The sequence below is a fragment of the Limulus polyphemus genome, unplaced genomic scaffold, assembly GCF_000517525.1.
Source record: "Limulus polyphemus unplaced genomic scaffold, Limulus_polyphemus-2.1.2 Scaffold1742, whole genome shotgun sequence".
In the NCBI taxonomy this organism is placed as follows: Eukaryota; Metazoa; Arthropoda; class Merostomata; order Xiphosura; family Limulidae; genus Limulus; species Limulus polyphemus.
The window spans coordinates 139087-153738 of NW_013667352.1; the positions used below are offsets into that span (position 1 = coordinate 139087).

General features: G+C 33.7%; 1 protein-coding gene across 7 annotated transcripts in view; it reads right to left on the reverse strand.

Moving 5' to 3' along the window:
- The window catches only part of LOC106464787 (diacylglycerol kinase 1-like), a 160416-nt gene that overhangs the window by 87209 nt on the left and 58555 nt on the right, over window positions 1–14652 (reverse strand). For all 7 annotated transcript variants that reach the window (XR_002611826.1, XR_002611827.1, XR_002611825.1 and 4 more), the window contains exon 2: window positions 1172–1369. Coding sequence is in view for 4 of the 7 variants with exons in the window: in XM_022392584.1 (XP_022248292.1) it covers window positions 1172–1238 (67 nt within the window). In the remaining 3 variants the exon portion in view is untranslated. The remainder of the gene's footprint in view (window positions 1–1171; window positions 1370–14652) is intronic.

Sequence of the window (14652 nt, forward strand, 5' to 3'; positions counted from 1 at the left end):
CACTCACGGTTGAAAGGGCAAGCATGTTTGGTGTGACAGAGATTCGAACCCGCGACCCACAGATCGCGAGTCGAGCGCCCTAACCGCTACAGTATTGAGTGGGCTAAGAAATTATCTAAGAAACTGATAACACGGACTACATTTTTTATGCTTAATTTAGATATTTATAAACCAACTTTATTTTCATAAAACAGACATAGAATACTTCGAATGGGTGGATTTCGTTGGATAAACTATGCGCCTATTCTGTTGAATGAAATAGTGTCCAATCATTGTAAGGCAGGATTTTTGATATCGTGCTATAATTCATTTGCTACATACAAGAAAAAAAAGTAAAAAAGGCAGTTTTTTGTATAACTCTCCAATAATTAGTAATTTAGGTAATTCTATTAAAAGATCGCAGAACTTCTAATGGAAAAACACTTTCTCCGGTTTTTACTAAATCGGGGCTCTTTAAGCAAATAATTATTCATTACAATGTGCCAGCTTCAAGCATATGAAACTTAAAACATGAAGATTAAAATGGCTTCTTGATGGCTCAACCAAAAATCGGGTTTCCATATCTGCGGTGGGCAGAGCGCAGATAGCCCAATGTGCAGCTCCGTGCTTAGAAACAAACAAATGAACAAAAAGACATGGAACTACACGTGCTTAGATATTTTTCAAGTAGTATTAGTTGTTTATATATACACACTAGTATCCTATATTTTTATCAGTCAGGATTTCAGAATTTAGAAACGTTGTATACAGAGTTTGAACTATTCTTATTTTACAATAAAAATGACAAAGAAACGTTGTATACAGTATCTGATCTATTCTTATTTTACACTAAAAATGACAAAGAAACGTTGTATACAGTATCTGATCTATTCTTATTTTACACTAAAAATGATAAAGAAACGTTGTATACAGAGTTTGAACTCTTCTTATTTTACACTAAAAATGACAAAGAAACGTTGTATACAGAGTTTGAACTATTCTTATTTTACACTAAAAATGACAAAGAAACGTTGTATACAGAGTTTGAACTCTTCTTATTTTACATTAAAAATGACAAAGATTGTTATCTTCGTGCATACAAATCACGAAAAATAAACTAATGCCGAAAAAAACCCAACTCAACTTAATTATACGTTATTATTAAAATTTTGGCGTCACTCATTTCACTTACATTGTATAAAATCCTGTAGCTGTTGAAATTCGGCAGGCGAAAGTTTTTCCCACTTTAGCGTCATCATTTGGACTGGCTCTAACAGACATCAAACAAGTCGGCATAACAAATAAAGAGGGCGCTGTGACAATAGGAACTGCCCACCCAGATTGCGGCACGAGCCAAGGCAGTTTGTAAAACAGTCTCACCAACCATCAGCTGTAGAAGAAGAGAAGCTGAACATAACATTGATGAGATGACAGTCAAAAATGATATATAATACCAACATATTAATAACGATCAGTTATGTCTAGCGACAAAAGTGCCAATTAGTAGAGCACTGCTATATTCATAACGGATGCTATTATTAACCGTCACTGATAAACCATATTTATTATACAATGTAGTTTTGGTAAAATAGTTGTGAAGCAAATTGGGCACACACACCCCAAGTTTAAACTTTCACGAATTTATCATAGATAATAACCAATAGTTTTAATCTAAGAAACATTATTTATTAGATTGTTCTTGAAATCTATTGATTACACTAAGAGATCCAAGGTGTATTATTGTTCAAGCACTACAATTTAAATATATTACAAGGTATCAAACAGGTGTTCAAGAAAGAAAGTTTTGCCTACTTTGCATCCAACTTGAGTGTACACCCAACGAAACTGTTACGTGACAAACCAACATTAAATTTTTCATTTATTTATAATAATTCCTCAAATATTAGCAAGCATTGAAACACACATTTTTTTTTGTTGTTGTTCAATTACTAGAGGCACGTAGAATCATAAATTATATAGTTTTCAGAACTCTTGTTATATGAAGGGAGAGAGTGGTGTTTGGTGGATAGCTAAGATTGTCTTTTCGGAAAAGGTTTTTTTTTTGCACTTTTCATGCTATCAAATTTCGGTTCTGTAAACGCCTAAGCCAAGTCTGTGGTAATCCTAAATGTTATGCCAATTATAAGAGGCACTAAATGAAAATGCATTAAACGTCGTAATAAAATTAAAAATATGTGTGAGATGAGAGTCTAGAGCAATCAAGTGCAAGAGGTTTAATTAATTCATAAGAGAATTCTTAAGGCGTATAATATCTCGAATACGATTTTCATACAATCACATATACACACATTCTTCGGGCCTCAGAGTCTAGATTCCATAACGTGAAAATACTTTTAACTAATAAAGAAAACTTAACATGCAAATAACTATCTCGTAAACAAGTTAAAATTCCTGATAAGACTTGAAACTAACGTTATATATATATATTAAAGGCAGTGCCCCCAGCAGGTGCTCGTGGGTGTGTCAGTCCAACCTCTTTAGTCGTATGTAAATATGTGGCACGTACATCTAGTAAATTGCGCGAAGAATGTCGTCTGACTGTCTTGTTAAAAAGATAATGACGATATGGTTGTCATAGCATGCGTAGCTGGCAGTCGCTGCTAATGCAGCAACTATAATGTCTACAGCTAATCAGTATCCGGTATCTTAGAAACCACGCCATTAAAATATCTGTGAATTGTGTTTATTTTGCTGTGTTTAATTTTTTGAAATTTAATACAACGGTCAGTTGTACTAAAATTCAGTAGACAACAGGTTGTCTCTTCAATACCAACCAAATGGAAATAGGTCAAGTTAAAATGGGAAAGAACACCGTCTCAGAACTCTTTAGTGTCTGCACAGACGTTGTGTTTTTCGCTCATTAAAGTTCATATAGTGCTATATGAAAACACTTGAAGTGCTTTTTCGACTACCACGCAAATACATATAATAGTTTATATACAAACAGAGTACGGGAATTCCCCTTATGGGCGTATGTAAAGTTATCTATCTGTCCATTAGCAAGAAAAAGTTTTCACAGCTCCGCCCAGAGATGGAAGGGTGAACATAACATAGTTATTTTCGAAAAGGAAGCAATTGATATTTTACTTACAACTTATATCAACCTGTCAAAAAGAACAAACATTAACAGACCCAATAAGAAACAAAGATTAACAGACCCAATAAGAAACAAAGATTAACAGACCCAATAAGAAACAACGATTAACAGACCCAATAAGAAACAAAGATTAACAGACCCAATAAGAAACAAAGATTAACAGACCCAATAAGAAACAAACATTAACAGACCCAATAAGAAACAAACATTAACAGACCCAATCAGAAACAAACATTAACAGACTCAATACGAAACAAACATTAACAGGCCCAATAAGAAACAAACATTAACAGGCTCAACAATAAACAACAATTAACAGACCCAATCAGGTCAAGAGTTAGGTTTTGATGTATGAATGGAGTTTGTGGACTTCAGGCTAGCAAAGTTTCATAATTTTGGACACTGTTTTATAATTTCTTATGTCAAAATACTCACGCGACTGTATACTAAAGCGCCATGTAGTTTGAACAAGCAGAATGACTAAACATACAAATCCGTTTTACAAGATAAATCAAGAACCTGTTCTGATTTTGCTGTTAAGCTTACATGATAACATAGACTTGCTTAGTCTTATCTAAAACTGTTTTACCAAGAAACAGCAGAGTATAGACTTTCTAAATACATTCTTCGAAACTGCTCATGTACCAGTACTTGTAGTGCATACTAGAGGGATTGTTTGTAATTAAGCACGAAGCTACACAATGGGCTATCTGTGCTCTGCCAACCACCGGTATCGAAACCCGGATTCTAGAGTTGTAAGTCCGCAGACATACCGCTCTGCCACTGGGGGGGGGGGGGGGTTACTAGAGGGATTTACTGATTTTAGCTATAAAGCTAGAAAAAACTATTTTTTAGTCTCCAAATAATAATAAAAGAACTTTTTATTTCAACTGATGAAGCAGTGATTGTGCAATGATGACTAGAATAAAACGTTGTTTTTTCTGTCATTATCTGGAGAGTAAAGATAGTTTTTTTTAACTTTATTCATGTATAAAATTGCTTATGGGTTCTCGGTTACATATAAGTCACACAGAAAAATGCAAACAAAAATACCATCACATATTACAATTAATCATACGACAATGAACTGCATACTGGAGTCCTCTATGTATTTTACATAGGAAATGTGGGCTCCCATTCAATATTTTTATTCAGTTCGTTACACCGAATATCGTAACAATCAAAAAATAAATATAACTGCTCAATGTAATTCAATTTTGTGAACCCTATTGGTAGTGAGATGCATAAAAACAAGTTGATAATTTGAGCATTAACCATTCAACATGGCACCAGTAAACAAGACATGCAAACAAAACAAATGAAAGGGAACAATGACATCCTCAAAGTGAAGACAAAATGAAAGGCGAAATGAGTACTAAATGTATGGGCTTTTAAAGGACAGGGTAAAATAATTATGATAACAAATAAATGATTAACAAAAAAAAGAAGAACTAATGAAAATAATACAATTTCAAATGAATGAGAAAATGGTTCTAAGTTTTAAAAGAAAAAAGTAGTGCTAGCTAAGATATAATAACGAGACAAGTTACGCAATTTTGGAGGTTTTAATTAGGAACAGTGCCCCACTTTTGTATCATAAAACGATCATTGTTTATACCATTAAGATGTTATCAGGCTATGATTTTGAGATTTTATATAATATACAATATGGCTGTTAAAAAGAGGTCTCGGTCCTCAACTACGAGATTTTTTACAAGGCTACATAGAGGCAGTGTTTGATAAATCGTACAGTGGACATGACTCTTTGAATCAAACCTCCTGTCCGTTATCGTCTGCTTTGTTTTAACTTGCTTCTAGTAGAGTAGTAATTGAAAGAGTGGGAAACAATTCATCTTTTTTTGCAACACGTTTTTGAAATGAAAGGTAGATGTTAATGGTTTAAAGTTACGCGTCTATAAACATGAGATTAATTTTCTTTACAGACGCTAAACGATCTGCTATGAAATAGCTTCTATCTACAACACGCATTTTTTGTTGTTGCCCAATGTAATATATAGGCACTAAAAAGTTCCTTTGTGAAACGCCTAATGCTCCTCGTAAGTTTCGTTATTACACTCTAATTACGAAATCTTACAAAAAATCAAATTGTATCCTTCCACTATATGCTTGACGATTTTTCGATTGTGTTTCTTCCAAAATAAACCAAGTATTCATTGATGTGAAGACAAAAAGTAAGGATCAAAACTTCACAAGCATTAGACCACTGTTATCTCTGAGTTTTAAACTCTTAAAAGTTAGCTGTTTATATAGAAAACTAAAACCTAAACTAGGAAACATGAATTCTAAATATACACTCATTGAAACAAAGCAAAGCGAGCGTACAAGTCAAAAATAAAATTATATTGTTAGTCGAAAGTTTGTTTGTTTGTTTGTAATTAAGCACTAAGCTACACAATGGGCTAGCTGTGCTCTGCCCACCACGGGTATCGAAACCCAGAGTCTAGCATTGTAAATCCGCAGACATACCACTATGCCACTGGGGGGAGGGGGGGCTAGTCGAAAGTTAAAGCAATCTCAGACGTATTATAAAACGTGTTTATTGTGACCTTATCATAAAACGTGTTCATTATTATTTTTAATGATTTTCAGGACAAATGAAATAATTTCTGTCATGAACTGGATATACATTGATTGTACTCAACCTAATTTTATTATTTTTATCATTATTGCCAAATACGTGCGGTTAGTATTATCAAGCTCTCCTAATTAAAATAACTTCATTGAAAATCCAATAATGGTGCTGATCTTATTTTTAAGTTTCTTTTTGGGAAAGGCGTGGTCCAGTATTTAACGTGCCCAAACTGTCAGTCCAAGAGTTTATGGCTAGTGTTCCATTGCCGCAAGACCGCGATCTAAACTTTGGGACGATGGATAAACTATAAAAGAGACGATCAAACAAGAGTAGCCTAATAGTTGACAGTTGGTGCTGTTCACTAACTGTTTTCCCTCTAATCTGTCAGTTCAAAATTATCGACTGCTAGAGCAGATGGCTCTAGTGTAAAATTATCGACTGCTAGAGCAGATGGCTCTAGTGTAAAATTATCGACTGCTAGAGCAGATGGCTCTAGTGTAAAATTATCGAATGCTAGAGCAGATGGCTCTAGTGTAAAATTATCGACTGCTAGAGCAGATGGCTCTAGTGTAAAATTATCGAATGCTAGAGCAGATGGCTCTAGTGTAAAATTATCGAATGCTAGAGCAGATGGCTCTAGTGTAAAATTATCGACTGCTAGAGCAGATGGCTCTAGTGTAAAATTATCGAATGCTAGAGCAGATGGCTCTAGTGTAAAATTATCGGCCACTAGAGCAAATGACTCTAGTGTAAAAATATTGACTGCTACAATAGATGGCTCTAGTGTAAAATTATTGACTGCTATAACAGATGGCTCTGGTGTAAAATTATCAGCCACTAGAGCAGATGGCTCTAATGTAAATTTATCGACTGCTATAACAGATGGCTTTAGTGTAAAATTTCTAAACTTACAAAGACTTCTTGTGTGAATAAAACGAAATTCTCATGTTTTAGAAATAAAAGTTCTTAAATATCTCTATTTTGGGGTTTAATTTTTTTAATTTTCCCTTCAAACGTTACAGACGCTAGTTGCTTTGGTCTTAATGTTCTCATATTCTAAACGCTTGATATAAACTTCGTCTTAAAGAAATTCACAGAATATATATTTATGATAAAGTTACTAAAACTGTCTGACAACAATCAGCAGCAACCTCACACCCGTCATCCACGCTAAGACATTGACTGTCAGTCATATAATGCACCCACTCCTTGAAGTGCAGGGAATATCTTGTGGTATTGTAAATCCACAGAAAGAATTGAAGCCTTAGATACTTTTTCGCAGTACCAGTTCCTAGAGATGAGAAAATATCATTTCAAGATGTTCTTGTATTAAAAGTTACGGTTTAAACGCCGAATGCTAGCGAAGCATTAGATACCAATAGGCCTATAATTTGTAATAACAAAAATCACAAAACTGCAAATGTTTATTTTCTTTTGATATCCCTCTTATTTTTGTCCACTTGGAATTCAAAATCAGAGACGCGTAAAAGCAGTATTTCAGATCTATCTTTTGTCTCCCTCACAAGCATGAGTAGACTAATTCCCCAACCTAGTCTGGAAAACTTTAACGGACCCTTTGAACGGAGAAGTGGGTCAGATTTTCCACACTAACGAGATGATATTTAGAAAATTAAAATTGATACTTTTTGGTCTTGAAGCACATCTGACAACGGGATTATGCACTATTTTTCAGCTTTGCCTTTGTTACCATTATACAATGATTATACTTATTTCTCCAAGTTTTATCCTATGAAGGTATAACATAACGACTGTGTAACCTCCCTAAACTTCAAAAATAGTTCTTTTTTTGAAGTAGGATAGTGCTTTTTTCGAGTATCCTATCACATTCTATATGGTAAATAATGTCTTATTTGGTAGCCACCAACATAAAGTTTTCAAGTTACTTTCGCTCAAAGTACTACGTAATCGACTTTTATAAACTGCAATGTTGAGAAAAAGTTCTTTCACGCGCAACTCGAGTTTGTGGCAGCATTAGATGATACTTGTAAGCCTGTCTCATAACACAATATGCTTCACTGAATACGTTATATTCTTGCAACATTTATTAGCAGCACACAGAGTAGTTCCTGTAGCTTTTACAAGTTTCAGTTTTTATAGTTCGTCTCCCTTCAGTGTGTAGCTCCTTAGCGGTTCAGCGGCAAGTCCGAAAGCTTATAACGCTAAAAACCAGGTTTCGATACCTACTATGTGCATAGTGCGAATAGCCCATTGTATAGCTTTGCGCTTAACAACCAACAGACCTTCCAATGTATCGTCCACCGAATCCATGTCCCCATAAAAACATGACCATAGTCATTAATTACTGTTTAGGAGCTGAAGTTTTAAATCCACCCCAGTTACGAGCAAAGTTGACTAATCGTTTTGTCAATTGTCTTTTGTTGCTCAGTCATCAACTTTCAATAGTTTGTAACTGAGTTTCTGATGTGCATGTATTGATGATCTTCCTCTTACATCTTCAAAACTAAGTGGTGATAAGCAAAACCCATTCATGTTTAATACTTCGTTGTCTTAAGGGAGATAAGCAAAACCTATCCATGTTTAATACTTCGTTGTCTCGATGGAGATATGCAATGCCGATCTATGTTTAATAATCCGTTTTCTTGTTGGAGATAAGCAAGACCTAACCATAATGGTTGGAGACGGCTTGAATGGGTAATGAAGGAAAACTTTAATATAAGTTTAACATAACAGCAAATGTACAACGTTTTGACAAGGTTTTGTCATTATCAAGTGATGATGACAAAACCTTGTCGAAACGTTGTACATTTGCTGTTAAATTTATATTAAAGTTTTTCTTCATTACCCATTCAAGCCGTCTCCAACCATTATTAGTATCAAAGTGGGTTCCTCGTCATCGAATTTGAAGACCTAACCATGTTTAATAGTCCATTGTCTTGATGGATATAAGTAAGATCTATCCATGTTTAATACTCCATTGTCTTGATGGATATAAGTAAGATCTATCCATGTTTAATAGTCCATTGTCTTGATGGATATAAGTAAGATCTATCCATGTTTAATACTCCATTGATTGTTGGAGATAAGAAAGACTCAATGCTACGTTGTCTTGAACCCTCGTTTTCATAATGCGTATTACAGTATATAATATTCGAATGTAAACATCAACGGTAATGTGTGACAACCTTCCATTACAGGATCGTCCTGAGCTAATTCTCCTGCCATTATTTTTCTCTTCCCTGGTCTCTCTTCCCGGGAAAATGATTTTATATTACGATTTTCTCATCTGGACACCACCTTTGAAGTTCTACCATCGTACACTCAATACATTTTGTCACTGTTTCTTTCACTCCATCTGCATCCCATTATATTGGCCAAATATTGTGGTAACCATCTGATAACAGCTTAAGAGATCCATTTCACTGGTATTCAGTTATTTAGACAAATGACCTGTAAATTCAAAGATTTTTAAAAGATATGAGCAATCAAAATTATGCTTATTTCAAAAATGTTTCTTTATAAGTTTGCGTTTTTACTCGAACATTAATTTTAGTTTGCTCTGAATTTTCAATTTTGTGAAATATCAAAATTAGGTCGACATACAAAGAATTTCTGGCTCTTCAAACAATAAACATAAGTTATTCAGAGCGCTTCTTTAGCCTACCATCTCGTTTTGTTAATGATTTGAATTTTTTTCTGTGTTTAACATGTGTACTGGTTTCACTCCAAATATCCATCTGTATATACGACTCTCCAAAGAAGATGGCAATGCAATTCATGAAGCTGAAAAGAGAAACTGCATAAATGTGATCTTTTTTTGCGCCAGGGAGTACTAAATTCAGAATGTGGCTACAGCATCAGACACGAATTTGGCTAAGGGAAGCTTCGTTCAACCATGCAGAAAAGCCATTATAGTGGCCTTGCATGTTATCTATACATCGGTGACGCTGGAAACGCATTTGTTCACATCTAAGTTATTAATATTCAAATCATTCTGCAAAAGCTCATATAAAATCCTTTCCTTGTTGACTCGGCACAATTCATCAATGCCATTATTCGTTCTTGAATTCTGTTGTTTACATATCTAAAAATTACAGAACACTGGTGCTTAATTAATGCTAACTTCCGATCATAGCAAGCTACTTGCTTAAGGTGAAACGAAAATTCAACGTGGTTCTGGTAATGAGTAAAGCTAATTAGATATACTTTTCTTTTTTTTTATTATTTATAAAAATTACAGTGTATTGTTTCATCACTTAGATACCTTCGTTATTAACGATATGTTTGCTATAATCCCAGTAATATCTCACGAGGTTCGGCCAGATTAGGAGATTTAAGCTATTTCTATTTTATCATGTTAAGAATGCAAAACAGTCTGTATAATAAAATATTAAAGTAAAAGTAATAAAATTAAATAGATTAAACATTAAACAACCAATGATGTTAATGAATATCTTGCATGGGGTTACATCGATAACATTCTCGCTTCTTTTATTTCGTTAAATGCAGGTTTTCAAATCAAAGAAATTATAACATTCATAACTAAGTTTACAGTCGTCTTAGAAACATACACCATTGAAGCCCCATACACTTTGCTTCTAGATGCGTGTGTTTTTTCTTTTTTTTACTTTGCCTAATAACAGAATTTAAATTGTCCTTCAAAACAGTTATATTTGCATGGCCTAGTTGAGGGTCGTCTAGTGTATATTGCCTTTCCCATCAGCTTCACGATCGCCTCCTGGTGAACCAGCAATATGTTTACGGTCTTAAACGCTAAAATCCAGGGTTCGATTCCTTACAGCGTGTAGCTTTGTGCTAAAAAACAATAACAGCTTCACAATCTTTACGACTCGCTCTAGCACATTCGCACGTTCTTCACTTAGTCTTACCAGAATCCAAGTTTTTAGCCTTATTTTCTTTTTATCCCAATCAGAAACAGTAAAAGTATTCAATTTCGTCAGTTTCTCTGTGCTTCTATGTGAGTTTGATGTGTACAATTTCTAATTATACACAGTTTTTAATTTTTTTTCTTTAAGAATCATCTGACAAAGACAAATCACACAGTATTGTGTTCCCTTTCTCTCTCCGCTACGTTTTCTTAACCTAACCTGTCATTGGTCAGCCGCAGGAAATTAGATTTGAAGACCTATCCAGCCGAGAGCCTCCCAGTGGCACAGCGGGTGTGTCTGCGGACTTACAACGATAGAAACCGGGTTTCGATACTCGTGGTGGGCAGAGCACAGATAGCCCATTGTGCAGCTTTGTGCATAAATTCAAACAAACAAATCCAGCCGCGAAAAAGAAAACAAAGACAAATTATTTTTCTTTGAGTTAGGTTCAAAACAACTTAGGTACGTTTTATATTTCATGCATTATTATTATTTAACTGCAAACGTTTTTCACCAATTTTTTGTCTGTTGTTTTAAAATACGCTGCAGTAAACATCACATTATTTAGCAGGTGTTAAGATGTGTTATTGTAACTTAAATTGTTCCAGAGCTGTTACAATGTCACTCAATATGGAAAAAAAAATGTCCCAAGTTTTATACTCTTGAAATTTGGTAACTTGCTTTTCGATTATTTTTTTCCAGTTGTTTTTGATTCGACAATAATGAATATTCTATATATCTATCATTCTCTTTTAGAAACTACAACCTGACACAATTATTGTGAAGTTTACGAGTTTTATGTTCATTAATTCTATGGTAACACCTTCCCAATGATTCATGCATTGGGTGAAAGCTATGTTTTTTTATTGCGTTACCATATGCTAAACACAGAGTACAAAACAATGCGTTCGACGATTCATCATAACTGAGCCAGTAGCGAATGTGCCATTATTTAAGTATAATATTTTTCTGGATACGAAAGGCAAATGCCTAATATCGTTCAGCTGGTTTAGGTGATTTTTGCAATAAAATCCTATTTCTTTTTGTTTCGGCCTATCAACAAAAAAACAGCCACATTTTTAATAAAATGCAAAATTATAACTCTTTTTCCTTGCCTCTTTCAGTCTCACTTTCATGACGCATATTATTCTTCTTAACACAAATCGCCAAAATATCAGCTGTTGTAACGGAGTAACTGTAACACCGGATATGTCAGCTCTAATATTGCACTAAGTTCACTGAACTAAATACTCGACTTATCTTCGTTTTTAAATTCACTTTTACCGACAACATCATCTTCCTTGTGAATCTCACAATCTTCACTTGCAGTAATTACATTCTCTTTATCAATTTGACATTAAAAGAAGTTCGTTAGTTCAGCAAATTTTTCAACTTCCGATAGTAAAAACGATGTTTGTTTTTCACGCTATTTTTATCCATACTCTTAACAATTATAGTAAATTGAAAGTCCAAAACAATCAAATTAAAAAAATATTATTAATGAAATAAATCAAAAACAAATATTACACAACAATTTATACACTTAGCTCAAGTCATCGCATAGACATTTGTTGATATTAATAATTACAATTAATTATCTCAAAAATTATCTTATGATATCTAAGAATAGAATTTTTGATATCAATAAGTGATTTACTGATATTATAAAATACAGAATAAATGGTGAAAGGGTGCGTCATAAAAATCTCAGTCTGAGATTCATCGAAGCGGTAAAGAGGGAAGAGCCGGGGGGTTATTTATAAGGCAGTTCTAGGGTTGTGAAAAGGGGAAGGAAAAGCTATTATTCTATCGTGATTCTACAGAATCGGCTTAAAACTTTAAATTCATTTCTTTCATGCTTTGTAATCACGGTTACCTGTAGTAAAGCTCGTTAAAGTCTACACAACAAATTAAATAAAGGTTAATTTGACATTCTGGCTTTTTTTTTTCTCTTTTTTTTTTGTAATTCGTTAGGCCAACCGGCCAGCCAACCAATAGGGAATTTCAACCCACTTCACACTCTGCCCACAAGTCACTGCTCAAGAGACCTTTCGACCAATACCAGAAACTATCAGTTGGGCTCGACGACAACAAAGAAAAATTTCCTGAAAAGCTCTTTTATATATATATATATATACAGTATAATACTTTAAAAGTTATGGTTTAAGAATCCGTATGCTGACAAAGCATTACAAGCCAATAGGCCTAGAATTTTTATCACAAAATTTAGGCTTAATGGTTTCTAATGCTTCAGTAGCTTTCGATATTTCAGAAGAATGTGTAACAGAATCTGTAGTTTACGTAATTTTATCAAAAATTGATATTTGTTGCATGTTAAAAATTCGCAGAACATAGAAAGATATATGTTATTTTAAAGTTTAGGTTACTGGTAAAGTTCTCTGAATTAATGTATTACTTTTTGTTATTGATGTGGCATGTGTAATGAAGGCATGTTTCTCTGTATATCTATTTATCTATCTACCTTGTCGTATTTAGTATTTACATCCAGAATTTCAAGAAATTAATTCTAACGTTAAAATATTATCTTGTTCGTTTCTAGAGCTAATAACACATAAAAACTATAAAACTTATATGACTTTGCTTCTTTTTTTTTGCCCAGATCGCTTAAACGAAATTATATTTAGTGGTCACGTATCGATTAATGGACTGACAGACAGAACAATGGATGAGCTTTATTGTGCACGGGTTGAATGTATGTATGTATGTGGTATCAATAGCTGGTTGTCCATATCCATCTGGATGTGTGTGTGTGTGTGTGTAACAACAAGTGGTTATAATATATCCTTAGAAGTGTATGTATGTGTTATAAATAGCTGGTTGTCCATATTCATCTGGATGTGTGTGTGTAACAACAAGTGGTTATAATATATCCTTAGAGGTGTATGTATGTATGTGTTTTCAATAGCTGGTTGTCTATGAACATCTAGATGAGTGTGTGTGTAACAACAAGTGGTTATAATATATCCTTAGAGGTGTATGTATGTTTTTATCAATAACTGGTTGTCTATGAACATCTGGATGTGTGTGTGCGTAACAACAGATGGTTATAATATATCCTTAGAGGTTTATGTATGTGTTTTCAATAGCTGGTTGTCTATGGACATCTAGATGAGTGTGTGTGTGTAACAACAAGTGGTTATAATATATCCTTAGAGGTGTATGTATGTTTTTATCAATAACTGGTTGTCTATGAACATCTAGATGAGTGTGTGTGTAACAACAGATGGTTGTAATGTAACCTTAGAGGTGTATGTATGTTTTTATCAATAGCTGGTTGTCCATATTCATCTGGATGTGTGTGTGTAACAACAAGTGGTTATAATATATCCTTAGAAGTGTATGTATGTGTTTTCAATAACTGGTTGTCTATGAACATCTGGATGTGTGTGTGTGTAACAACAGATGGTTATAATATATCCTTAGAGGTGTATGTATGTGTTATCAATAGCTGGTTGTCTATGAACATCTAGATGAGTGTGTGTGTGTAACAACAGATGGTTGTAATGTAATCTTAGAGGTGTATGTATGTTTTTATCAATAGCTGGTTGTCCATATTCATCTGGATGTGTGTGTGTGTGTGTAACAACAAGTGGTTATAATATATCCTTAGAGGTGTATGTATGTTTTTATCAATAGCTGGTTGTTGATGTGCTTCTAGATATGTATATGTGTAACAACAAGTGGTTATAATGTGTCCTCAAAGATGTATGTATATGTGCTGTCAAATGAACATGTATATATCTAATTCAAAATATCATTTACTAAGTTTGATGACTCAAGTGTAGAAATCATATGTTTTCTTCTTCAGGCAAAATAAACTCTTAATAAATTAACAGATTTGTGTATGTGTATGTATGTATGTATGTATATATATACTTTCATTTATTAAGTTTGATGACTCAAGTGTAGAAATCATATATTTTCTTCTTCAAGAAAAATAAACTCTTAATAAATTGACAGATTTGTGTATGTATGTATATATATATATATATATATATATACTTTCTATTTATTAAGTAGTTTATTTTGCTTGAATTATGTACGTGTCAAGTTACGTAGTGAACGGGGATCAC